The 23,862-nt window shown below is 51.6% G+C and overlaps 3 protein-coding genes across 3 annotated transcripts; 1 reads left to right on the top strand and 2 right to left on the bottom strand.

Annotated features, from left to right (window-relative positions):
- Positions 1-710: 710 nt before the first annotated feature.
- On the bottom strand, positions 711-5,601 carry Phm (Peptidylglycine-alpha-hydroxylating monooxygenase). Its single transcript, XM_029110842.1, has 9 exons — positions 5,509-5,601; positions 4,768-4,822; positions 2,885-3,010; positions 2,640-2,791; positions 2,150-2,303; positions 1,968-2,071; positions 1,712-1,795; positions 1,432-1,570; positions 711-1,298 (listed from the first exon to the last, which is right to left on the bottom strand). Exons 1-9 carry the CDS (start codon positions 5,599-5,601, stop codon positions 1,174-1,176), a joined length of 1,032 nt encoding a protein of 343 aa, XP_028966675.1. The 3' UTR covers positions 711-1,173.
- A 1,233-nt stretch (positions 5,602-6,834) lies between these two features.
- Positions 6,835-11,016, bottom strand: LOC100897624 (general transcription factor 3C polypeptide 2). The gene is made up of 12 exons (XM_003741051.2): positions 10,903-11,016; positions 10,711-10,824; positions 10,512-10,634; positions 10,194-10,396; positions 9,844-10,067; positions 9,624-9,749; positions 9,113-9,512; positions 8,551-9,010; positions 8,086-8,477; positions 7,846-7,978; positions 7,554-7,763; positions 6,835-7,099 (listed from the first exon to the last, which is right to left on the bottom strand). The coding sequence occupies exons 1-12, from the start codon at positions 11,014-11,016 to the stop codon at positions 6,875-6,877; spliced, it is 2,724 nt and encodes a 907-aa protein (XP_003741099.2). The 3' UTR covers positions 6,835-6,874.
- Positions 11,017-14,434: 3,418 nt separating this feature from the next.
- LOC100899070 (pecanex-like protein 1) lies at positions 14,435-23,391 on the top strand. Its single transcript, XM_029110841.1, is given in 24 exon segments — positions 14,435-14,587; positions 14,690-14,866; positions 14,938-15,076; positions 15,164-15,310; positions 15,390-15,624; positions 15,667-15,684; positions 15,740-15,940; positions 16,024-16,482; positions 16,630-16,997; positions 17,088-17,491; positions 17,588-17,823; positions 17,939-18,501; positions 18,587-18,789; positions 18,902-19,177; positions 19,286-19,529; positions 19,632-19,767; positions 19,872-20,073; positions 20,246-20,463; positions 20,578-20,852; positions 20,963-21,105; positions 21,214-21,579; positions 21,712-22,176; positions 22,266-22,413; positions 22,498-23,391. Coding segments are annotated over 24 exon segments (6,459 nt in total). The 3' UTR covers positions 23,181-23,391.
- The last annotated feature ends 471 nt before the right edge of the window (positions 23,392-23,862 follow it).

Raw genomic sequence — 23,862 nt, 5'->3', positions numbered from 1 at the left:
AAGAAGAACGAATGAACGAAGACAATCGAATACAATTCTACAATAACACGTAACGAGGCGATATCTTGAATTGAGATGAGTTTGACGCGAGGTCAGAAACTTCACAATCTTAGAACGATGTGACAGTGACGCCTAGGAAAGTTACCGCTCATTCGACAGAAGTTGAAACTTCCTGCCGCCAGATCCGAGAACTGAGGGCAAGAACGGAATCTATCGTGAAGGGCGGCGATGCAAAATTTCCCCGACGAATTGCGAAAATCTACATAATATTCCGATATACCGGAAAAACGGAATGCTCGACGAAGATTCCATGTTCTCTCGAGACATATCGTGTCAAACGGTTGAAAATCGGCAACCCTGACGAGCGCGATGGCGGTCATCTGACGCTTGTTAGTATTTGATTCAATCTCTTTATAACACTCTAGGTAGCTCTGATCACGACGACATAGATCTTTCGTCGATGGGCTACATCACAGTGAGCAGTCTGAACTGCATTGAACACTTTCCGTCGCAAATTACTGTACGAGTAAGTTCTGAATCTGATTTGCCGATACCCCGTCATTTCAAAATCCAATGCTCTCTGCATAGGGATGCAATAATTCGATCGCACAGATCATGCCGCCGTCATGAAGTTGAATCACTTCGATCAAAGAGATGATGCATGCCACCGATGATATTACAATGTCGCCGATCGGTGGATCTCTATCATACAGACGGTCGGTTGCAATGGATAGCTACATTCCGGACGGTATCGGGAGTTCCTCGAACGAAGCTTCGAAAAAGAGCTCAAGACCTAGGCGGAGGCATCAGGCCTCGCGACGAAACCAAACACTGCTCGGCGGGATCACAGGAAACTCACGGTGAGGGAACTTGAACTGAAATCAGAGTGTCGGATTTGCAGTGAACAACTCAATCGGCTTCAGAACGACCCTGGCTTCATCGGAGACACAATTAAGTGCTCTTCGGTGATCACAGTCCCGGCCGCCAACGGCAGCATTGCTCTGGCGTTTAAGGACAAGACATCCGCCTCTCGTCTACAACAGCGAAGGCATTGCGGTAAACCTCTCAACAGTCGTCGTCGAAATCATTCGATGAACCGCAGGGATTGTAGGTAATTGAGATTCAGATTGATTCGGCCCATCCGCCATCCCCAGTCGCGTATCACGGAAGGCTTCAGAGCTGACTCGCGCTTGCATCGACCCAGTCCGGAACGTTGATGATCCTTTGATCGCTCACCCAGTCATATGTGGGGTAGCCAGCGCTGAAGCAATATTTCTCGTCGAGGATGCGATCTCCGTCTGAAAAATTGGAGTATCCAAGAATGAGCGAGCCATTGAGAGCTGTGTTTAGAGAATCTGAGCGGTTGACTGGCAAACTGGCACTTCAGATAGCGATCGCTCATTGTCTGAACTTCGAATGAGTTCTACTCACCGACATAATACATTATGTAGAAGTTACACATCTCGTCGTTGTTCGTCGAACCGATGAAAGTGGTGTGATCACGGAAGTTGTACATCGTGCATCGAGCTGCCAGAACATCACCCTTCTGGACTTTCAGCGCTTGAGAGATCTAGGGAGAGAAGGAGTTACTCGTCTATCAAGAGAGGATCCAGAACCCGCCTGAGAAGGCTCATACAGTCAGTTGCATGTAGAGTGTAGAGCATGAATGCTGATATCGGACAGGCTCGAATTCGCTGTCTCAAAGACTCACAGGGTAGAACATCTGCGGTAGCTGGGGATTTCTCTTTCCGATCAGAGTCCATTGATTCTCTTTCGTCAATTGATCCCGGGCGACCTGACGGAGCGTTGCGAAAGAATCGGTTTAGAATTCCCTATCCATCGATTCCTGAGACGCCCACGTATGGCTCAAGTACAACCACTGAGTCTTGAGATCTTCCCCAGATATAGGAGAACCCGACCCATCCCTTTCTCCTTAATATCCTACGACCTCGATATCGACATCCTACCTTCCATCCTGATACCGCTTGGCCCAATTTGTGGGTGTGGGTCCGAAAGGCGAATGGGTACATCGTTATGTCTTGATCAATTTTGCAGGCCGTTTCCAAATGAGCTGGAAGTAATCAATATTTCAGTAATGGCGCTCCATAGACCTGAAAATTTTAAAATCATCCGAGCGAGCTCTACTGACTCTCTTTCTTCCGAGGCATTATCCCGCCGGTGCCCAGGAGATAAACGCCTGCCCTCCGCTTGACGAGACCTGAGTCTCCTTTGACAGTTTGCAAACGGATTCCCGAACGGTCGGTGTGTCCATTAACGAAGGATGAAACGTCTGCGTAGTGGACCTGGAAATATCGGGTGATAATTAGGCCGATCAACTCATCCGATATCCACCGGTTCGTGGTTAAGGACGACGACCCAGAGCAGCGTATCACAGTTCTGACGAATCATGGAGGGCAAACGCGTTCTCGTATAATGATCCCTCAGATCGGAGGATCGATGTTCCCGTGTGAATAATATCCCTCTCTGTGGTGACGGGCAGCGCTCGAAGCACGAGAAAAACATTGAGTGTCGCGAAGCGCGAAAAATTGATTCAGATATCCGATACCGAAGAAGTTATTCATTGTATCAAACGCTCGGCTGGAGTCCCCAATATCAGACGAAGAAAGAAGTCGACGCACCTGCAGAACGAGGAAGTTGACTCCAGAGTCGCCACCGATTTTGAATCCGATACCCTTCGGAAGTTCCAGCGGAGGTGCATCGAGCGCCCAAGCGTAAATGATCTGGCTGCCCTCCGCGCAAACTGGAGCTCGGATGTATCCGCTTCCTTGGCCTGTATATGGAAAATGCGAAGTGAATTCGTGATATCACGGGTCGTGGTATGACAAGGCGAAATTTCTCTCACAAGGCAGGGTTGAACTCTTACCGGTAGACATCTCTCCGCAGTCCCATACCGCTCTCGGAGTATCTCTCTGATGGTAGCCAGGAACCGAACAACCGTAAATCAGGATATGGTGGGCTACGTGCGCCGATGCGTTCGGCAGGAAGCCGACTGGAAAATAAGGACCAAAAATCTTTAAGTATGCTCTCTGTGACAGGCAAATGGCTTCATGCCTGGGAGCATCTCTTGTCGAATGACGGGAACGAATCATGATCAAATTCCATACGGGAATACGGGTGGCGCAGCTGCCCGGCATGCATCGAGGTGAGTGAAATTATTTGCTCGGAACTTCGGCCGGAGCTCCTGAAGGATATTTAGGTACTACGAGAGCACTACATGAGGCCGCCGGATCCGACTTCGCCAGCGAGACCGTGCTCCTATCGAGTTTAGGCATTGATGATTGGCGGCGCTGACCCCCGGAAAACCTCGTCGTCGACGGGAGTTTCTAAACTAAGGCTCTGCCCACGAATTTTCTTGAATATTGATCGGAATGCGGGAATGGACAGGAGATGGGAAACAGATCAGATCATGGACATGGTCTATATGTCGAGATTCGTATGTTGTTGCGGGCTCCGCGCAGAATGTGGGAGCCTTATCCCGGAGTGGGAGAAGGCCTGAAGGCGCGGTTCCCCGCCAATGACGCCTAAATCCCTCATACTGGAAGCATGTAGGTTCCAACACGCTCCATGCATGTCAGGAGGATATGAAATCACATTGCTTCGATTCAGAGAGAGGTCGTCCTCTATCTCCGAACGGTGGGGTCACCTGACGAGACCTGATACCGCGAGCTCCGCGCTTCCCGGTCGCTCAAATCTCACTGCTCCGGATCACCGATATGAGCGTGCTTTCGGAAGATCCAAGGAGTTAAAACTCGAATATAGACACGGGCAGAATTCTGATATCGCATCTGATCTGCGGATTTCAATCGTCCGCATCCGGGCTGTATACGAATGTCGCTTCCCCTGTAGAAGCAAATCGCAATGTCTCTCTGTCAGCGAGCCTGTGTTCGGCGCTTCCCTCTCTCCGAACCGACTTAAAAATCCTTCCAATGATCGCCCAATATCCTCAAAAAGGTCAATGGACATCTCAGGGTGCTTCGGACCTTGCTCCCCTGAATATTCACATTTCTTCCCAATTATCGTTATTTCAAGGAAATGCGAAGCCTTTTCACCATGAAGTCATCACAGCACCACTGGGCGCGCAGCGCCCTCACGGCTAGTCCCGTATATCGAGGGGAGTCTGCGTTCCTCCAGAGCCTGCTTTCTCATCCGGATCGGAGTCTTCAGGTTGATGGTAGAACTCGAAGCGCGGTCCAGCGCGGTCTAATTACGCATCGAACAGCGCTCCGGCGACCCATGAGGCGAACCTTCGTTCGGATGCCGCACCATCCTACAATGCTCTTCGGCAGGGGCGCACAATAGATGATTTTCGGGGAAGGGGGGGGGGCAGGCGACCGGAACGATGAAGCGCTCGCTCAAGGCCCATACTTCGGCATTACAACCGGAAAAGATTTCTGGGGGTGTGACCCCCTGAGCCTCCCCCCTGCACACGTTTTGGCTCTTCTGAACATTTCATCGGCCGGGATTGGGAGCAAATGACCCTTGCCATGGGATCGCACATCGCTCGAGTGATTTCGCCGATGAATGTGGTCTCTCCATAATTCGATCACGATCAACCTTCATTTCCGAAACCATCACGAGTATCGAGAATACTCGACTCGGAATAACTATGTTGGGGTCTCTGGTCTTTCAAATTCATCTCAAGATGGGCTCTTATATGCGACTCGGTCTGGCTCCCTAACGGAACCGCCTCCAGGGATCGAAATCGCGATCGTGGAACCGGCCAATCAGATGATCGTATCAACTCACTGATGTAGTTCGCGTCCTCTTCCAGCTCCTGTCCAACACACAGATAGGTTTCGTTCTGAAAACGTAGAAAACGCGACCTTCAGATCGTGTCGAGAGTTTGTCGTCTAGTCTCTTCACTTCCGGAGTTCGCTTCCGGAATCAATCGATCGTAGGCTCCGATAGCATACGACATGATTAGGTCTTCTCTGAGCAAATTCCTCTGCTCGGTATTCATCGAGTGCCCGGCCGCCCCCAAATCGGTTACTATTACAATGGAACAACTCCAGCACGCCCAGATACATGACCCGCGTCTCGTCTCGCTCTGAATGTTCCGGAACTCTATTGAATGCCTTCCAACCACACGGAACGAAGACCGCTTCCCGTGATCATCGTCGAAATCCAATACTGGCACTGAAGTTGAGCGACATCTATTTTATTGTTTATGTCATCGAGGAACGATGACAAGAATCTAAACAGGTGCCGAATGCTATCGTCGTCGGAACACGGGGAGCTGAATGAATTTCCTCCTCCCCGAGAGGAGACCCTAGAGAGTGACATCGGTGTCAACAGATGACAGTCTCAGTCAGAGAAGTATGGAGGGCAGGCCTAGGGCCCAAGGAGTGAGACGTGAGTCAAGGTTCCCACCCAGTTTCTAGCTCGGTAGGGCCCGATATGAGTACTGATAGACAGTTGTGGCTGCGAAGCCGAGCTCCGGAGGGCCTCAGTTTCCCTCGAAGCTGCACAATATTGTTCGGTACTGACCTGCGTGGGAGACACTCCGGGCATCATGAGGGGCTGAATTGCGCTGGATGCAGCCATTGCGAACAGTGTCGCGAAGCAAACGAGAGACGACATGCTGGATGTTCCCTCAAAGCTCATAATTCTGAATCTACGGAGTGCCGAGGTGCCCTCGCAACGGGACTCAGAGAGTGCTTTCACCAGATGGACACACTCTCGGTCTCGTCGGCTCCACTAATAGACATAAGGGGGGAGGGCGAACGCATGACGTCAATCGCTGTCTCTACGGGCGAGGATACTCTTCTAACGTGTGAGAGAGGGTGAGCATTGGGCGCTTGAATTCGAATCCGGCGGAGCGCGATAGGCGGGTTCAAGCCCTTGTTCTCGACCCGTGAATGTCGGCGATTCTCCGTGACCCAAAGAGGTATGGCAGCCGCCGAATTCCGCTACTAATGGTCTCGAGAACTCGGGGGAGCTTATTCGGTACAGTTTAGACGTCGTTGAAGAGGAGGCAAGCTGGACTCTCTTGGCGATCATTACATTTTCGGCTGATTCCTGTTGCGGGGAAAGATCTATTCTCAGACCCGGAGGCGCCATAGCATCAGTACTGACCCGACACCGGAATCGGAAGCATCGTGACGGCTTAGTGACTGACAGTGTGACTCGCGAGCTGCCGCCAGTCGGAGCAAGCTCACTGACACATCGGCGTAGCGGCTATCCCGGTAGCGCCGAAATCTATCATTCTGAGAGGGAAGGGCAATCTTCGCTAGCGGTGCCTGCCGTATGAGTTCCGGCAAAAGTCTCGACAAGTTGGACAGAGAATCGTCCGACGCCTGGAAATTCCTCTGGAAATACGTGGGGCAGCAAATGACTTGTGAACGCAAAACAATTCACTCTTGAAATGAGAGGGTACATGCGTGCACATGGGGGGTTGAAATGAATCCAATCCTTTAGTTCACCGGCATCATACCGGTCGATGACATTTCAACGAAAGTTTTTTTGAGGAGAACATCTTTACTTCATATCATCTTCTGATAAGTCAAGATAATGATACACTCCGCGAGGGGCGCTCTCGCCCGTTTTACGGAACAAGTAACAGGTGTTCGACTCGATCGCTTACGTCTCGGCAGTCAGCCACGTAAAACTCGCATCTCCCTTAAGGTATTGTTAACCTTTCAGTTGAAAATATAGGCTCCGTTCTCTCTATGAAAACAAACACAATCCAGAGGAGTCTCGCGCTTATCACTTTAGGAAGTATGAATCGACGTTCCTGATCTCCCAGCGGAGAAAGTCCAATGACTGACATCATGAGATAATGGACCCAGATGGGAGCACCGCAATAGGAACAATCGACTTTGGGTCTAAACAACAAATCACAATTCTTGACGCGCTACAACGGCTTGTACTTCACTTTCGAGAGCCGGACGATGCCGCACCTCAGACCAGAAGCCACTAGATGATCTGTCCCCCAATTAGGATTGAAGGCAACGCTGAGAACTGCATTCAGGGGGTACTCCAACCTCGAGGGAGCGCTCAACCTCGCGCCGTTCTGAATGGGTTTGTCCCACGACGGAGCGTGATCTTTGAACTCGAGGGTGCCGACGGAGTGGGCGACCTGCAATGAGAATATCTCGATCTTAGAAACTCGGACGCAGATCGACTTATCCGTAAAACTCTCTCCGCTCGAAAAGAGCCTGGCCTTTCGAAGGAGAGTTCGATTGCCCCGGAATGACCCATGCACGATTGCGTCCTCGAGGGAGGGTGACGCCCCCCCCCCTTCCCAAATATTTGTCTTGGTAAAAGTAGGAGCGGGTCGCCATTTCGGACCCTCCCCGCCAAAAATCCGCGTACGCCCCTGCCCTTGCGCATTTATCATTCGCAACCAGTGGCGGATCCAGGGGGGGGGGCAGGGGGCCATGGCCCCCCCAAGAATCTTCGATCCCTATACGAAAGCATGGGCCGCGAGGTGGCGCGTCATCATTTTCGGCTCTTTCCCCCTGAAAATATGACTTGGCCCCCCTCAAGAAAAAAAGCTGGATCCGCCCCTGTTCGCAACGATTGCAACAGACCTCTTCGGTGAGAGTGTCGACTCCCGGAGCCAGCCGTTGTTTCACTTCGTACAGAACTACGTGATGATTTCTGCTCTTGAAGTTGTGCAGCTTGTTGCTATTGGTCAGCCACGACATGGTGACCGTCCCTGCCGAGTCTGCCGTAACTAGCATGTGACGCCAATGATTGATGTCCAGTCTGTAAGCAGTCGCTGCTGTGTGGAGCACGACCTGTGAGGAACGGTTCGCTTAGTTTCCGCGCAATCAAAGTTAGGATGCATCGGATGTCACTGGATAAGTGTTCAGCACAGACCGTTGTTTCTGCTCTCTTGTAGGCGCCGCTCTCAAAAACAACCACACAGGAATTCACTGCCACGGATTCCTCAAACGAAACCACGATACTGGGAAGGAACTGCAGGACCTTCATGTCCCTCGACATGCTTCGACTGCAAATTGAAATCCTCCCGCTTAGGACATTGTCTCAGTCAGTATTTTCTCTCTGCCAACTCTAGATATCTGTTCGCCGTAGCTCGGAGGCTCTCTCGGAACGAACCTGTATTTCCCTAAGATGACGCCTTGGTCCACGTCCCACACAATCACATCAGGATCCAGGGCTGCGCTAACTACAATCCTCCGTTCTTCGATCATCTGCCACTGAACCGCCGTCACTGACATCCCATGGTCGCCGACATGCTTCGAAGCCTCGAACGCGTCGTCCTCCGTGAGCAGCAAAGTCCTCTGCTTCAGCGTGAAAAGATCTACGCTGCCGTTCGCGTATCCAACGAGCAGGTTGAGATGGTCACGCATCGGATCCCAGGCCAAGCAGCACGAGCCCGACGACAGATCCGGCGGCTCTAAGATCGCCACAGGATCCGGGTTCAGATAAAATAGTTGATCCGACGACCCCGCCGGTCGAGGTAGGGCCAGTATCCGCACAAAGCCCGCCTAGGATAGGAGAAATCTTTTATTCGAAATGCTGCATTCGGGGGTGTAGATCTATCGAGAGAATCAACCTCACCTCAGAAGTCGCAGCCAAGAGACAGAGTCGGTTCTCAGTCGAGCTCCTAGAGGGGCAGAACTCGATTTGAGGCACAAAGCCCCAATCGTGACATATCGTGTAACAATTCTCGATGTTGTCTCCGCCACGATCACAGCTCCAGAGCGTTAGGCATCCTTTCGAGAGACTCTTCGAAGCTGCTGTCCTACGCATCAATACTGGTTCTTCTCCTTTAGAGTGACTGACGGTCATGAAGTACTGGATGTCACATTCTTCGAACATGGGGACCCATTTGATGCACCATACAGCGCCGCCGACATAGAGAGTGTTGTGCTTCGACTGTGGGTTGTGCCATACTTCGAAACGCTCCAAAATCCTCTCCTCGTTTCCTCCGATCTTGAGCTTCGGAGAAGTCTTCATCAGGGACAGATAGCCCTCACAGTCCTCTTGGGACTTTTTCGGCCACATTTTCGTTTGGTACCTGTGGGAAGACGATCACTCGAGATTGAATGAATCCGGAGAAAATGAGCCCTTGAAGATCTTGCGTACGGTCTCCCACGCAATATCATATCGATGTATTCACCTCCAGTCCGGGAAAACCGTTTGGCCTTGTCTCTCGCTACCGAGGTAATGTCGTCGGACGAATTCGGTGTAGTCATTTTTGCTCAACACGTGATTCTTAGCAACTTTCGCCCTGCCTCGACCCGAAACATCGAAGTATCGTGAGGTCATCTCGTAACAAGACGAGAGATGGCCGAAGAGGAGCTTGTGACACGAACGCGTGAAGCAGAGACCACATTTGAGGCACTTGTATCCGTATTCGACTTTGTTACAACGCTGGTAATGGTAGTCCATGCCGAGAGAAGTTGTATAGGAGACCCCACATTCCAAGCACTTGATCCGACCGTACTTGTGCAAAGCCGTCTTCCAGCGAGTTTTCTCCTCATCCGGAATAGGGACTGGAATTGGATCTCGATATTTCCCTGGAAAACAAGATTCCCGAAACTTATCGTAGATTCTCCCGCTACGATCCTCCCGGGAGTGCCTCGAATGAGGTCAATGGATGAACTCTACGACAGCTTCCCATTCGATACCTTGAAATTCGTTGAATAAAGGTTCCAAGACTTTCTGCGTCGATTGAGATTTCGTCTTCTCGGCGGGCTCGTAGTCATCAGCATCCAACTCGTGATCGTATTCCTCATCAGGGTCCGAGCTCTCGCCTGCAATTGACATCGGGTTTCGGTCCCGTCAATCTTATTGTCCTAGTCGGATGGAGTTCCCCGACGCATGCAAGCATTCTCCATACTATAATACCTTCGCTGACTTTGAAATCGTCATCCTCTCCCTTGGACTTCGCCACGGGCTCTCTTTTGTCGTCATCGTGTTTAGCCCTCGGATCTATTTCATCTTCGACGAATTGACTGAACGTAGTGGCTGCCTTGATGGCGGACTTCCGCTTCTGTTTGCCCTCAATTACAATTGGTTCATTCGCTCGATCCTCTTGAATCTCTTTCGAACAACTGTCATCGATGAGAAGGCTGGAGAACGAGGACAATATGTAGAAGAGAACGCTTCCTGAGACACGATATTCCTTCCGGCGATTGAGAGAGTCGAGCATCTACGATCGCTCTCGAGAATAGCTCATCGTTATCTGCGAAACTCACTCGTAACCATGTTGCTGACACTTGAGCAGATGATCGCCGTACGTTTGACGCCACCGTGTCGTTCTTCCGCACCGACATTCGAATACCACGTTCTCATCTTTACTCGCTAGCAGAAGCGCCGAACGAAGTTCCTTGATCGATAAGGGCAGCTTGCTGTTCATTCGCGCTATGTAGTAATGCCTTAGTCTGAGGTGTTCCTTCGCCTGCAAGCAACAAGGGATTTTTTCCCTATAAACTTTATAAATGCCCCGCAAAGTCAATCATGAATGGTGAGCGTCGATATTCTAGGATGAGCAGCCTGAGCGAGGAATATATTACTTCCTGCGGATTCGTCGTCATGAAGTCCTCACAAAGGGAACATCGGATTTCCTGGCCCGCCAATTCGTCGATATAGTCGATTGAATAGGCGGGCTTCCTTTTCGCTTTGTTCTTGGTGATTATCTGCGTGGGATTCCCTTCGATTAGTGAATTGCCCGATAGAGGTAATCGATATTGAGGAAGGGGAAGCTCCCCTTACCTCGTTCTCCCTGTCACTGCTCCCCCGAGAGTCACTCTTCTCGATCTTCATAGCGGCGCCCTTTTTCGGGTGCTTCGCTTTGGTGGCCAGGACTCTTTTTTTCTTGGTAGGACTCTGAAATCGATACCGTTCGCTATTCTAGAGGCTGGAGCTCGAACAAAGGATTACCCGATAGAATTTCGCACCACCCACCGTCGATGCCGGGCTCTTACTCGGGAATTCATCTGCGAATTCCGAGTCATCAAGATTCTGGTAGTCTAGGTAACGCCGACTGGCACTGCGCTTCCGCACCGATCGCTCGGCCATGCCGTCTGGAATTCAATATGGGGAACATGAGGGCGTTCGGCTGGAATCATTCTCCCAAATACGATCCTCGCCGAGAATCATGATACGTTCGTTCAATTCTCGAGGACGTGTGGCGGACTGGGTCTGAGGGCTCGCTCACAGGGAGCCACTGAGGCGCGCTGTGGATCCACCCGGGCATTGGGTATTCACATGAAGATACATTTCGGGATGCGATTGGGGGAGGGGGGATTCTATCGATTTTAGAAAGTTATTTCGAATCTGGAGTTAGCGCGAGACAATCTTCGACGGGTGTGGATCACAGCTCTGCGATTTGCGATGGTTCTTCGCACTCAGATACGGGATTCGAATGGAGGCAAAGCCTTGTAACCGATGATTCGGGCAATTTCTCGCTAAGAATGAATTCGAGAGAGCTAGATAATGAATCGAGCGCTTTGCTCGGATCGGGAGCCCCGTATGATTTTCCCCCTCACTCCTCGAAGCCTTTGAATGCGCACACGGTGAAGTCGTGCCCGCTTCAGAGACATTCACTTCAAGGAGTTCCAAAACCGGGAGGATTTCGTTTGTCGATAGGATCCGACGATCCTGACAGCTGGAGGGAGAAAGAAAGAGCCGATACACTCCATAAAATTTCGTAGTTCAATAAGCTTCTCCTGGGATTCGAACCCAGGACCTCGCGGTGGCGATGAGTCGACCGGGAGTCCAAATCTCTGGCGACACTCGCGAACCAGAAGTGAAAGCTGCGCTTCCCCGAAAACAGAAAAAAGCTATGGTTTTTCGGCGACATGTCTCCTAGAGGCCGATTCCGACACGCGCAAAGTCGGACTCATGATGGGCTCAGGCGGAAAACTGAGAGCCTTTTCCCCGACTCGAACGGAGTCACAGAGACTTGTCGGGGGACGAAGTTCTCTTAGCGGTCGGAGACGTCACGGAACAGGAGAATTACCTTTTGCTGGCGCACTCTGCCCTCAAAAAGCTTTGTTTCTGTGAGATTGTCACTTCTTCCGAGATCCTTCTGAAATTCCTTCTAGGAGAACTTTGGCAGACGCCATCTTGCGATTTCAAAAACGCCCGCCAATAGAATTCCTGAGCTTTAGTGAGCAGTTCATCCGATCCTAAAGAGACAAACATCGAATATTTTGAGACGAGCGCATGTCGAGACGACTGGGGGACATGCCGCATTCTCTTTGAAACGAGAAGTAGACGAGGAGGAAGAGGGAAGGCTCGGAAACGATTGTCCCGACAAGAGAAGGGTTCTCGAATCGAACTAGCTCACTCTCTTCTCTCTCGAGCATTATTTACAGTTGGTTCCGACGAACAGCAAGAGAGGAGGAAAAAGCCATTTGTTTCAAACAATATCTTTGAGTTCCTCGGCAATATTCGCTTTTAATCTCAGAGGAACAATTATCTCGAGTACCGGGAACATCCCGACGGTTAGAAGGAACTGAAGCCGAAACCGAGTGCCGGCCGTCAAGAATGGTGTCGGTTTCTGACGACAGTGAATTTCGTGAGATGTTGGTGTCGGCTTAATCCGCAGTTTCCCGAACAGTGGACAGAAGATAAAGCTCACGGGAGGTATGTTCTCGTTCCGCTTCGTATCCTCACTCTTGCCTGGCCTTGAAGATTCTCTGATTCCCCTTGAGCTCTCACCGAGCTCCGATTGTGTGACGAGAAATCTCGACGTCGTCTCGTGAACAGAGCTCGGAGCTGATTCATGAAAGCCTGTCGGAGTTTTCCAGGAGGAGTCGAGGACTTGTCAGACGCGCTGTGGAACTAGTTCCCGAGGCTCGCGTAGCTGTTCAGACCTATCGCACGCTGATTGGGATCCCGCAAGCTCCGACTATTCGGAGTATATGAAAACGTCAATTTTCTGAAAGTGCCGGAGATGCACACTGTAGAGATTAAGTTCCCTACTACCGGATGAAAAGTCGTGCCCGATGGTGCGAGAGGCGAATCCAAGCTCAATCCAGCGATTCGTCGATCTGCTCGAGCTCGACTTCCTTAGATGAATGAATCCCAACATACCACACTCGAGAAATTTGTCATGAGTCATGAGCAAAGCTCCATGAGTTTTGCCCCGAACCTTGAAGCTCACTATTTGAGAAAGGCATCTGAGGCTAGCACAACTCGCTTAGAGATTCGAATCCGATTGCAGGATCATTTCGACTTCGCCTAGTTCAACGTGCGCTCTGATTCCGGGGAACAGACTCTCTGAGTACATATGTTGCGGAGGATGCAGTCATCCTCTCCCAGAGGTTTGCCCTCGTCGTGACGTCCGGGTCTCGGGCCCACCGAACCCTGACGACTTTTGACTCCATAGGGAGCTGGTGCGGAATTCAGAGTCCTGGGAACGTGTGGAATTCGTGGAAGACAATAATGCAGGACCGGCAATTTTCTGTGTCACCGTGGGCAATTGAGAATATTCGATACTTCAGGCTTAGCCTATGAATGAGCCCAAGAGCTGCTCCCTGCTTAAAACAGGAGCGCGAGCTCGTCGCGAGGGCTTCGGATAAGCCATCCCATCTCCTGAATCCGGTGAATGGCGCGCCGCATCCGATATCTTCGATCCGCCATTTCCGTGCGTATCAGGCTGGAAGTTTCGAGGTGTGCGTCCTCTACTCCAGAGGCCTCCGAACAGCCATGGCAGACAGCACGAGAGAGACGACCGTCGCTCCATGACACGAATGCAGGGACGTCATCCTGGCGTATTCTCTACGGGAACGATCGTCATTTTCCACGCAGAATGCTATCGTGTGTCCGATAGCGTGGTCTCGCGTCGAAATCAGGCGAATTCGTCGGATGGTCTCTTATCGGATCGGGGAGCCAATGTGAATGAGCTGCCCCATCCTTTCCTTACAGGGGTTTCCGCAGAATACGCTGTCTTGCTTTCAGCAGGGTTTCTCGAACTGTTTCTTGCGCGGCATCCCTGATATGCCTCGTGATCCTACAGAGATCGATGGTTTCAGATCACCGACTGCTGCTGACCGCGTATGAAAGCCGAGAAGGGTCTCCCAGAGCACTTTCTTTCCCAGAACAGTTCCCAGACACTTTCTGATTTTCTTTTCCGACTTAGGGAATGATTCTATCGAGATCCATATTCGTCTCTGCCAGTGAGCGGAAGTAGAAGAAATTTGATCGATGCTCCTTCCGAGGCATTGTTCGAATCTTCCCCCGGAGTCCGGACACACTTTCGGACTCACTCCGATGCTTCGCAATCGGAATGTCTTCCCATCCGGGCCGGTCTCGAGGATGTCGATGCGGCGGCATAATTCGCGCCGTCTCGGGTCAGAAATCCGGTCGTCGATCATCGCGGCCGACAGTCCCTTCTAGCGAGTGATCCCCTCGTCACGAATTCTTCGCACTTGATAGAAGATTATGCTTGGATATTCGATTTCCCATTCCCGCACCATTTCAGAATCCAATGGGGTCCCAATTTCTGGAAATAGTGCGCCAAGGAGTGTGGGCGTCACTCACCGGAGGTTGGTTCTTCGATCCCCGCCAAGGTCATGCAGCCAATATTCTACACCTTTACCTGTGGTTACTCCTGCTCGCTCTACCGTTCTGCCTTTACATGGTGAGTCCGCTGGAGATGGAAGTATGCATCTCTGGTTCTCCATGCTCCCGGATCGATTTGATGCGCTCAATTGTTTAACTCCGTTGTACCCAATAATTACAGTTTGCTGACACTATCCGGATCATGTGGACAATTTATATCACATTGGTGACGATTCTTTTCACATCGCTGAAAATCTTGAATATACGCTTGCATCGTTTATTCGATACCGGGGAAGCTGTACAAGAACCGGAGGAACCTAGCAATGGGTGAGTCTTTGAGCCTGGGGCTGTAACCACCGTATCTTCGAGGACGCATTTGGAGTTTGGACATGCCCCTTTGCTGACGTAGACCCGCGATTTTCCAGGGAGCGAGTCGAGCTTCAATTGCTTCCTCCGAGACCTGACGGAGAAACCCCTCCCGTTCAGTGTAGTTCTCGCAACTCTTTGTCCTTAGCCAATAGAATGGACTCTATCGAGTTCATTTCGCACAGAGACACCAACAGTGTCGGTGAGTCTCGCCACTGGAGCTCTCTTGAATTATATGCCGCTGATATTCGGCCCAGTCATTCACCATGAATATTTGGCTTATCTTCAGATCTAGCCGTTCAACTTGCTCGACGGAACTCCGGAGCCTCGTCGGTTGGTTCGAGACGATCTATCGGTGCTAATCGTGGCGTCGGAGGAACGCAGAGCGTAAGGTCGACTCTGAGTCCTGAAAGTCAACGGAAAGTCCAACAACAAGGTCAGCATTACTCTGTCCCACCAATGTCGGTCTTGATCATGAACGAGCGGCGCGGATTCCGCAGCTTTTTGCTCCACAGAAACCGCTAGCACGTCTGGCGTGACGGCAAGCTTGACCGATGAACCGAGTCACGGTACACATAGCGGAGATACGGCCTTATCGTCGTCGACCAGTCTTCAACAACCCCCCGCCAGTGTCAATTGCCCAGTAGGTCAATTCAGTAGCTTCATCCAGACGACCTCGGCGGATCCGCTCATGAAGATGACGGGCAGCGTAGAACTCGGCTTCATGTCGCAAGATCCCAGCGTTGCGAGGTGAGAACGTGATGAATAATGATTGTCATCCTCTATATTGAGAAAAACATTGGATCGCATGTGACTGCGGAGAGCAAACACACAGAATATTCAAGAATGTTCCTCCTCCACGAAGGGCCCGAACCCAGACGGCGGGCACCTCGCCCCGGAAACTCTGCGAGGACCGTCAGCCCGTGCGCCGAGCCCACTCGGAGATGGAGACCTCGAGTCAGAAAGACGGCGACAAGAAAATATCGTCGGGGATCCCGCCATCCCATCCCGTCTCTCTCGAGGCTATTTCCTCCCAACCGCCACCACCGGGAGCGATTCCTCGGAGGTAAATGATCGAGCTCTGCCTCCTCCGCGATATTGAAACGAATCCTTGAAATTCCTGTATTCCCAATCTATTCCTCCCAACAGATCGATGGACCACATTCGGAGAGGTCTATCCGAGGTCACCATTCAGGAGGATGATGCCGCCGGAGCGATGGCCGCCTCTTCGCACTCCGATATCGTCACTTTTCCGCCCGGCGAGGAGGGCGGGGATCAGCCGAGGAAGAAGAGGCAGCGACGGAGAAAAAAATGCTCAACCGACAGCGGCACTGAAGAAACCACAACCACCGATGAGAGTTCGACGGACACGCATTCCGAACGGAGCAGTACAAATTTTTCGGTTATCTTCAACCCAACGGAGAGTCATGATCAGAAGGAAGGAGCCTCCGGAGCGATTCCGAAGAGCAGTTCGTCACGGAGCAGTCGAAGAGGCGATGATACGACTCCAGCTGCAACTACGTCGGGCGACGATAAACACGCCAAGGATCAACAGGGAAGTTTCGAATGGTCCTTCCCCCCAAACGAAGAAGACGCACAAAGCTCCAGGTCAGTGACGACGCGATACCCCGATCGGTAATAATTAACCTCGTCTGCTTATTATCGATCGATTAATTTCTGATCTGTCGCAAGCGCTCGAGTCAAGAGCTTGAGAATAATGATCGTTTCTGGAATTTATTTCCTCCTCCACAGTAGCTCGGTGAGCTCCCCCGATGAGACTACACCGTCCCTGAAGCCGAGCGAATCATCCCGCCATTCGTCGCAAAGCACCAGAGAGCCCGCAGGGATGACTGCTCTGCAGCGCGGTCAAATCTTGCGGTTGTGGGAGATTCTCAACAAGAAAGACGACGACGTCTCGTCGAGAGATGTGCGGAAACTCAAGGAAGCCCTCCGCGTTTTCGGCACGTTCGATAGTTACGAAGAAAACGAATCGTCTGGGAGCAGAGCTTCACCTGCGAGCGGTTCTTCGAGGAAGGAGTCCGGCAAGGATCCGGAAAGCAGGAAATCATCAGGTGCTGGAACCGAGACCACTAGGAGCGAACCCGATGCATCGACATCGTTCGGTAGGCTCAGTTCCCTCAGTTAGGTCATTGCGCATTTTCTTTTGGCAAGGGTTTGAATTCTCAAAACTCTCAGTGCTCCTGTCCCTCTAGCTCCGGATGTCGTGGCCTGCGCAACAGCTGCATTGAACGCCAAAACAAATGATACAGCGGTTGCGAGCTCATCGACAGCAACGACTTCGGCGGTGGCGTCAGCTGCACCGGCGGTTGCTGCCGCAGCGGCCGCATCTTCCGCTGTAACAGAAGCCGAAGATGATTTCTCCCCTCCGTCGTACCTTCTAGCCTCGATGTTGGCCACTCCAGGCACTCATTTGGCTCGGAGTCATGACGATACCTCACCGGGGGCAGTCCACTGTTTCCGTGACGAAGAAACAAATTGGTTAGCTTACACGTTCAACGAAGGGGGTGGAACGTCGTCTCCGGTCACCTACGTTGCGTACCTCAATTCAAGGCAGGGTATGCAAACGAGAAGACCGAGGCTCAAAGCGACGGACAGGGTGAGTCAGGCGCTCGGGGTCGTCGTGTCGCGTGTATCGGTCCGAATCTCGGGGAAATTGGAACCTTCCTGACCGCTCGGGCCATTTCATCATTAGGTCGCTGGTGAATCGGAGCACGGTCCGTGGGATGCCGTGTCCCAGGCGTCATCATCTTCAGGAGCGACCCTGATGGTCGCGGGTCCTTCGTCGGAACGACAAACTCAGGCAGACGCTACGGAGTCCGTTCGGCAAGTGATTTTCCCGCGACTCGCGTCTACCCGCGAAAGCCGTCATCACCAACACACTAACTGCGAATACAACCTCACCCTACATTCGCAATTACAACGTCCCAGGTCAGAATTGCGGGAGCCATGCAGAGACTTCGTTGTGATGCTTGACTGCCCTGATTTGATTCAGTGATCAATAAAATTTTTATCGTTCCATCCTCACCGTAATAATCACTTCCAGTGCCAGCCGCTTCCTCTTCGGCGACATAGGGCCCATGGAGATTGAAATTGGGGCACCGTCGTCGCTTTCCCATCCCTACGGTAGAATCGACGCTCGTGAGGACGTACCCAGGGCACGGCAATACTACATGTTCAAACTCCTACCATGGAAAACAGTGAAAGTCGCTTTCGACCGCCTCACCCTGATGGCGGTTCTCGACCGAAACGTGACATTGTGTGAGAACGTTTTCTCGGTGCTCTTGGCGGTTCTCGTAGCGATTCTGGGCTCCTGGTGCTTACAGGAAGGACTGTTCGTCGACCTGAGTTCCTTCATATTCTGCTTCGTGATTGCGAGCTGCCAATACAGTTTGTTGAAAAGCGTTCAGCCCGATGCCGCATCTCCGACGCACGGATACAATCATCTAGTTTTGTACAGTAGACCCGTTTATTTCTGTCTGTGTTGCATTGCGTTATTGGTGAGCAAAGAAGTGTTGGAGTCCGACTTGAACTACCCGGAAGTCTCCGTGTACAACTGGAAATTATGCACGCCCGAGGGTGTGATAAGCATCAAGAACTTTCTCATTGGTGAGTTTCCGCTGTGAATTATTCTCTCAGGCTCGACGATGCTCGATGAATATCAGAAAGATGAGCCTTTCTCTCCGATTTCCAGTGTTTGTGCTGTGTTTCCCGTTGATATTCAGCTTTGGTCTCCTGCCGCAAGTGAACACATTCCTGACCTATCTCTGTGAGCAAGTGGACATGCATTTATTCGGTGGAACGGCCGCAACGGGCCCGATGTCAGCTGTCTATTGCCTGAGTCGGAGCCTATTGGTCACGGGAATTTTATACGCTCTCTGCTACACTGCGCTCCTGGTTAGTGATCCGCCCTGGGGAAGACGACTACTCGAGAACGTTCCATTGGGAAGATGAAATTCACGACAACTCTTCTCGCATCGAGGCTCAAAAATTTCTTTCCCCTTCTCAGGAGAATCGTAACCCAGCGAACAATATAGCGTTCTCGATATTCTGCGGAGTTCTGGTCAGTTCATCATATCATCTCTCGCGGTCACAATCAGATCCGACGGTGCTTCTGCAGCTGGTCTGCAGCATCCTCACCACCGGTAAAGAACAAATCCAACAACCGCAAACCGTCGCAAAAGTCGAGGCGCCGACTCAAACCCTGAGGGACGAACAAGAAAGGCAACAGTGGAAAATGCAGGAGTTCGTCGATCCTCTACCACAACAAATGAAAGATACGGTCGTAAGTTGATATGTTCGTCCCTGTCGAGAGCTAAGATAGAGTGCGGCGGGAAATTCAGCGACTCCTGAGAGATTCGGGATTGAGCATTCGATTCGTCTTCTTTTCCAGCTCGCTCGCCTGAAGACGGACGCGATATATGTCTTTCTGATGACAGTATTTGTTTTCGCCATTCATGTTTCAACAACGTTCACCGTTCTGCAACCATATTTACAAATAGCTCTTCATTCATTGGCAATATTTTGGGGTGTTGTGCTCCATTACCTTCTGCCCCAAATGAGGAAACATCTTCCATGGTTGTGCTGCTCAGTGCCATTCCTCAAAACGCGGGAGTATGACGTATACGAGAGTACAGGTAGGGCAAGATACTCACGTAAGATACTCGACGATGGGAGAGGGCGGAAGGGAACTGATCGGCTCCACCGCGGCAAAATAATCATGCCTGAAATTTTTCCAGAACCCGCGCAGCTCATGTGGTTCGAAAAAGTTCAAGTCTTGATGTGGTTCTTCGAGAAGAACTGCCTCTACCCCCTGGTCGTTCTCAGTGCCCTGACCGTGTCTCTAGCGTCCCTGCTGGAACAGTTTGGCTTACCGTGAGTGTTGCGAGCTCGCAATGAATTTTCGTGAGAGAACAGAACGGAGCGATGCTCGCTCATGCGCTCCGATAATCTCTGAACCTTCCTTTTCTCATTTACAGTCTAGCCTGTCTCGTCCTAGTCGTTTGCTCCATGCGCTGTCTCCGAGGAGCGTTCACCGACCCTTCAAAATACTACACCGCACTCACCTTTACGTTATTAGTTTTCAAGTACGATCTCAGAGAGAAATACCGAGAGCCCTTGCTGCTCAATTTCTTCGTGATGCTCCTTGTCACGAACAAGGTCCACGAGCTGCTTCTGAAGGTAGGCTTCCACGATCCTCCGATGAGGGATCGCTCTAGGCGAGGCGTCGCTCGTCGGGGAGAATATGATTCCGCTTCAAGCGTCGATTCACCCAGCCTGATTTTTCGGGGGGCGGCTCGAACGATCCGACCTCAGTGGGTTGCTCCTGAAACCCAATATCGTTCCGTTGCAGTTGCGCTTCGTCATCACCTACATCGCTCCATGGCAGATAACCTGGGGCTCAGCCTTCCATGCCTTCGCGCAGCCGTTTTCGGTCCCGCATTCGGCGATGCTTTTCATTCAGGCCATCGTGTCTTCCGCTCTATCAGCTCCGCTGTCACCGGTTTTGGGGAGTGCAATCTTCTTCACCAGCTATGTACGCCCGGTGAAGTTCTGGGAGCGAGACTACAAGTAAGTTCTCCCCAAGTTGGGGGAAACGCTCCCTCATTGTGCTTCCAGTCTACACATGTATGTACACATATGCTTAGTGCCATTGGGATTGCGACAGGACATGATTCGTTTCAGTACGAAGAGAGTTGATCACTCCAACACGTGCCTGTCGTCTCAGCTGGAGCGGAACCCGGGATCCGATGACAACAATCTCAATTCGATATTCTATGAGCATCTGACACGATCTCTCCAGAGATCTCTCTACGGTGATCTCGCGCTGGGAAGATGGGGAGCTGTGTCCCAGGGGGATTGTTTCGTACTGGCGTCGGAGAATCTCAACTGCCTCGTGCATATCATCGAATTCGGCAACGGACTCGTCACTTTCCAATTGAGGGGCCTCGAGTTCCGAGGTAGGATCCCGTTCCGCGAGATCTGCGATAATCCCGGCGTCATCCCTCTGTCTCGGGGGAAGGGCTCGTGCATTTGGAAATTCCCTCAGTCTTGATTCTTCCCCCTCTAGGTACATATTGTCAACAACGAGAGGTTGAAGCTATCACCGAAGAAGTCAGAGACAATCTAGGCTGCTGCTGCTGCGAGCCAGGCCACTTGATGGGAATGCTCTCCGTAAATGCCGCGTTCAACCAAAGATGGCTCGCGTGGGAGGTACGTATCATGGAAAGGGAGGAGCTCGAAGGATTTCGAGTACTCCCCATCCTCTTAGAGAAATCATCATTCCTGTTCGAGACCATCTCAACGGATCTGTTCTTGAAGGTCTCAGCCGCGAAATACATCCTGGAAGGCTATTCGATCTCGGACAATTCCGCAGTCCCCTTGCTCCAACTTTTCGAAGTTCGCCGAGCATTGATGACTTACTATGTGAAGTCAGTAATTTTCTACGCCATCACGAACAAGAAACTCGATGACTGGCTCGAAAATCGCAGCATCCAAGACGCACTTTTACCCACACTGAATAAACAATACGCCGAACTCGATCCCGTCTTCACACCGACCAATGACGCCGACTTCGACAGCCGAGTCACAGGCATCTCCCGAAACAGTTTCTGTAAAACCTATCTGCCTTGGATACAGTACTGTGTCGGCAGGCTCGGGAAACATCGCACAATGCCCAACGACAAGGTGAGCCGATCTAGCCCATCATGTGTTGGGAGCAGGGTCTCCCCAGCAGGAGGATTGAGGGAGGTTTCCCGCCGGTCGAAGAGAGTCGTTCGGCGTTCTCAACACTTAGAAATTCCGTCTCTTGCCTTGCAGAACTCCAATCTTGTTTCGCTATGCTTCGCTCTGAGTGTTCTCGCGCGGCGGGCTCTCGGCTCGGCTTCGCATAACACCTTGCAAAGTGTCGATTATCTCTTATTCGGACTACACGCCTTATTCAAAGGCGATATTCGGATCGCCTCCGTGAGGGACGAATGGGTGTTCCTCGACATGGATCTCATAAAAAAAGTCGTCGCTCCGGCCGTGCGGATGGCGTTCAAGCTACACCAAGATCACTTCATGTCGTCCGATGAGCTCGAGAGGTCGAAGGAGTTATTCGATACGATCGAGAGCTACACGAATACTCTCGTCATTTCCCATGAAGCCGATCCCGCATGGCGCAACGCTGTGTTGAGCGGCGTACAATCACTTCTGGCTCTGAGACACGTCGCCGATGAGAACTCCGATGACTATAAAATCATCACGCTCAACAAACGATTCCTCGACTTCAGGGTCATAAAAGTAGGCATGGCGTTCGAGCATTTCGAGAAGTTATGCGTGAATCGATGGTTGCGGCGATTTTGGCTCCTAAGGAGAAATTCGGCTTCTAGGTGAACAGAGAATGCGTTCGGGGGCTCTGGGCCGGGCAACAGCAGGAACTGGTCTACCTGCGGAACCGGAATCCTGAACGAGGTTCTATACAGAACGCAAAACAAGCGTTGAGGAACATCATCAACTCTTCGTGTGATCAACCCATCGGTGAGTACTCGCCGACCACCACCGATGCCCATCGCGTTTTTTTGGCTTTCCTCCCAAGTAAGCCTCGCGATATCATTTTTTCAGGATATCCGATCTACGTGTCCCCGCTGACGACGTCTTTCGCCGAAACGTCAGCACAACTGTGTTCGATCATCGGGGGTCCGCTGTCCCTCTCGGTCTTCAAGCAGTCATTGTTCGATTTCTGGAGGAGATTGAAAATTAGATGCGGCGAAGGGTGTTCCAGCGGCGGGACGGGTCTCCAGGATGAAGGCTGCGGTGGGGGTTATAGCGCTCCGGCTTCTCTCAGTGGGAGCATCGCTCGCGGCGTCGACCCCAGCATGATAGCTCCTCCACGACGGAGTCATTCGAGTGGTTCGCACTTGACAAATCCTGATGTAGCGAATGCTTCCGTGGGCGGACGTACCACCGCTTCGGCGTCGTCGTCCACCATAGGTGCTATTGGGGCGACAAGTTCGAGTCTTGGGAGGAATAGTGCATCGTACGTACGCACATCCTTGGGTAACTTGACAGTCTCGTCTCTTACGAAACCCGGCTCAGCGAACGTTGCCGTCGTTTCGATGAGACCCTTCGAGGAGACGCCGTTTGTTATCGGTGAAAGTGCAGGATCTCGATCCACCGTTTTCGGTACGTGGGATCCTCAGACGGGACAATTGGTCGCAACATCGTCCTCGTCGTCAGCCGCACAAGGACCAGCAGGTCAAAATCATCAGTCCAATGTGATCAGCAGCGAGATGACAAAATTGTAGCACAGAGCGAGGTCAGCATCACAGCAAAACCAATATCAGGTAGTGACCGCTCCGAACGTCGAGAGAATACGGAGCCCTGAACCAGAATGGTGCTGACCTTCGACGACTTAATCTCCTTCAGCTGTTTTGCCTTTCGGAAATGAACGTGAATTTCGAGAATGTTCCGATTGCCCTCATGAGCATTTCGATGGTGTATAAATGTAAAGCGAGAAACCCGTGTCTGTGTTTTTTCTTGATCTCTCCGTGAATGGGAATCGCGAGCTCATCTATGGATCTTCCGAGGGGAGAAGAGACACTCGTCATTAAATGGAGGCTAACGTGCCGTCGGCGTCGACAATGAGGTGTAGACGTGCATCCTCGGTATCAGATCAGACCCCTCTAAGGAGAACATCTGTCTCTCGAGAGAAATGCCACCATTCGACCTGAATAGTGACAATTAGTCTGAGCCCCTCAATCGCAGCTCAGTCAGCACGAGCGACGAGAGTCGTTGGCGTGAAAGGGGAAGGTGGGGGAGGCGGACCGCTCCGGGCGCTATTTCGCCTGCCAGTTTCAGGGGCGCCGTTCCCGTACGCGGCAACCGAAAACAAACCAGGGGATTCCATATTGATTTGGCTTGATGAATGGAATCTGAGTTCGAAATCATTGGGGTGGGCCGAAATTTTCGGTGGTGGTAGGCTGCGAA

The sequence above is a fragment of the Galendromus occidentalis genome, unplaced genomic scaffold (assembly GCF_000255335.2).
Source record: "Galendromus occidentalis unplaced genomic scaffold, Mocc_1.1 scf7180000077121, whole genome shotgun sequence".
Lineage (NCBI taxonomy): Eukaryota > Metazoa > Arthropoda > Arachnida > Mesostigmata > Phytoseiidae > Galendromus > Galendromus occidentalis.
This window is presented reverse-complemented; position numbering and strand designations above follow the sequence as displayed.

Excerpts from the sequence above, each read along its gene's own strand:
- Phm (XM_029110842.1), bottom strand. The coding sequence starts at position 5,601 with ATGTCGTCTCTCGTTTGCTTCGCGACACTGTTCGCAATGGCTGCATCC. Across the intron at positions 4,823-5,508 it reads CCGGAGTGTCTCCCACGCAG|AACGAAACCTATCTGTGTGT; the intron begins GTCAGTACCGAA and ends CTACGTTTTCAG. Across the intron at positions 1,299-1,431 it reads CTACATAATGTATTATGTCG|ACGGAGATCGCATCCTCGAC; the intron begins GTGAGTAGAACT and ends CCAATTTTTCAG.
- LOC100897624 (XM_003741051.2), bottom strand. The coding sequence starts at position 11,016 with ATGGCCGAGCGATCGGTGCGGAAGCGCAGTGCCAGTCGGCGTTACCTA. Across the intron at positions 9,750-9,843 it reads CGATTTCAAAGTCAGCGAAG|GCGAGAGCTCGGACCCTGAT; the intron begins GTATTATAGTAT and ends TGTCAATTGCAG. Across the intron at positions 7,764-7,845 it reads ACAAGAGAGCAGAAACAACG|GTCGTGCTCCACACAGCAGC; the intron begins GTCTGTGCTGAA and ends CGTTCCTCACAG.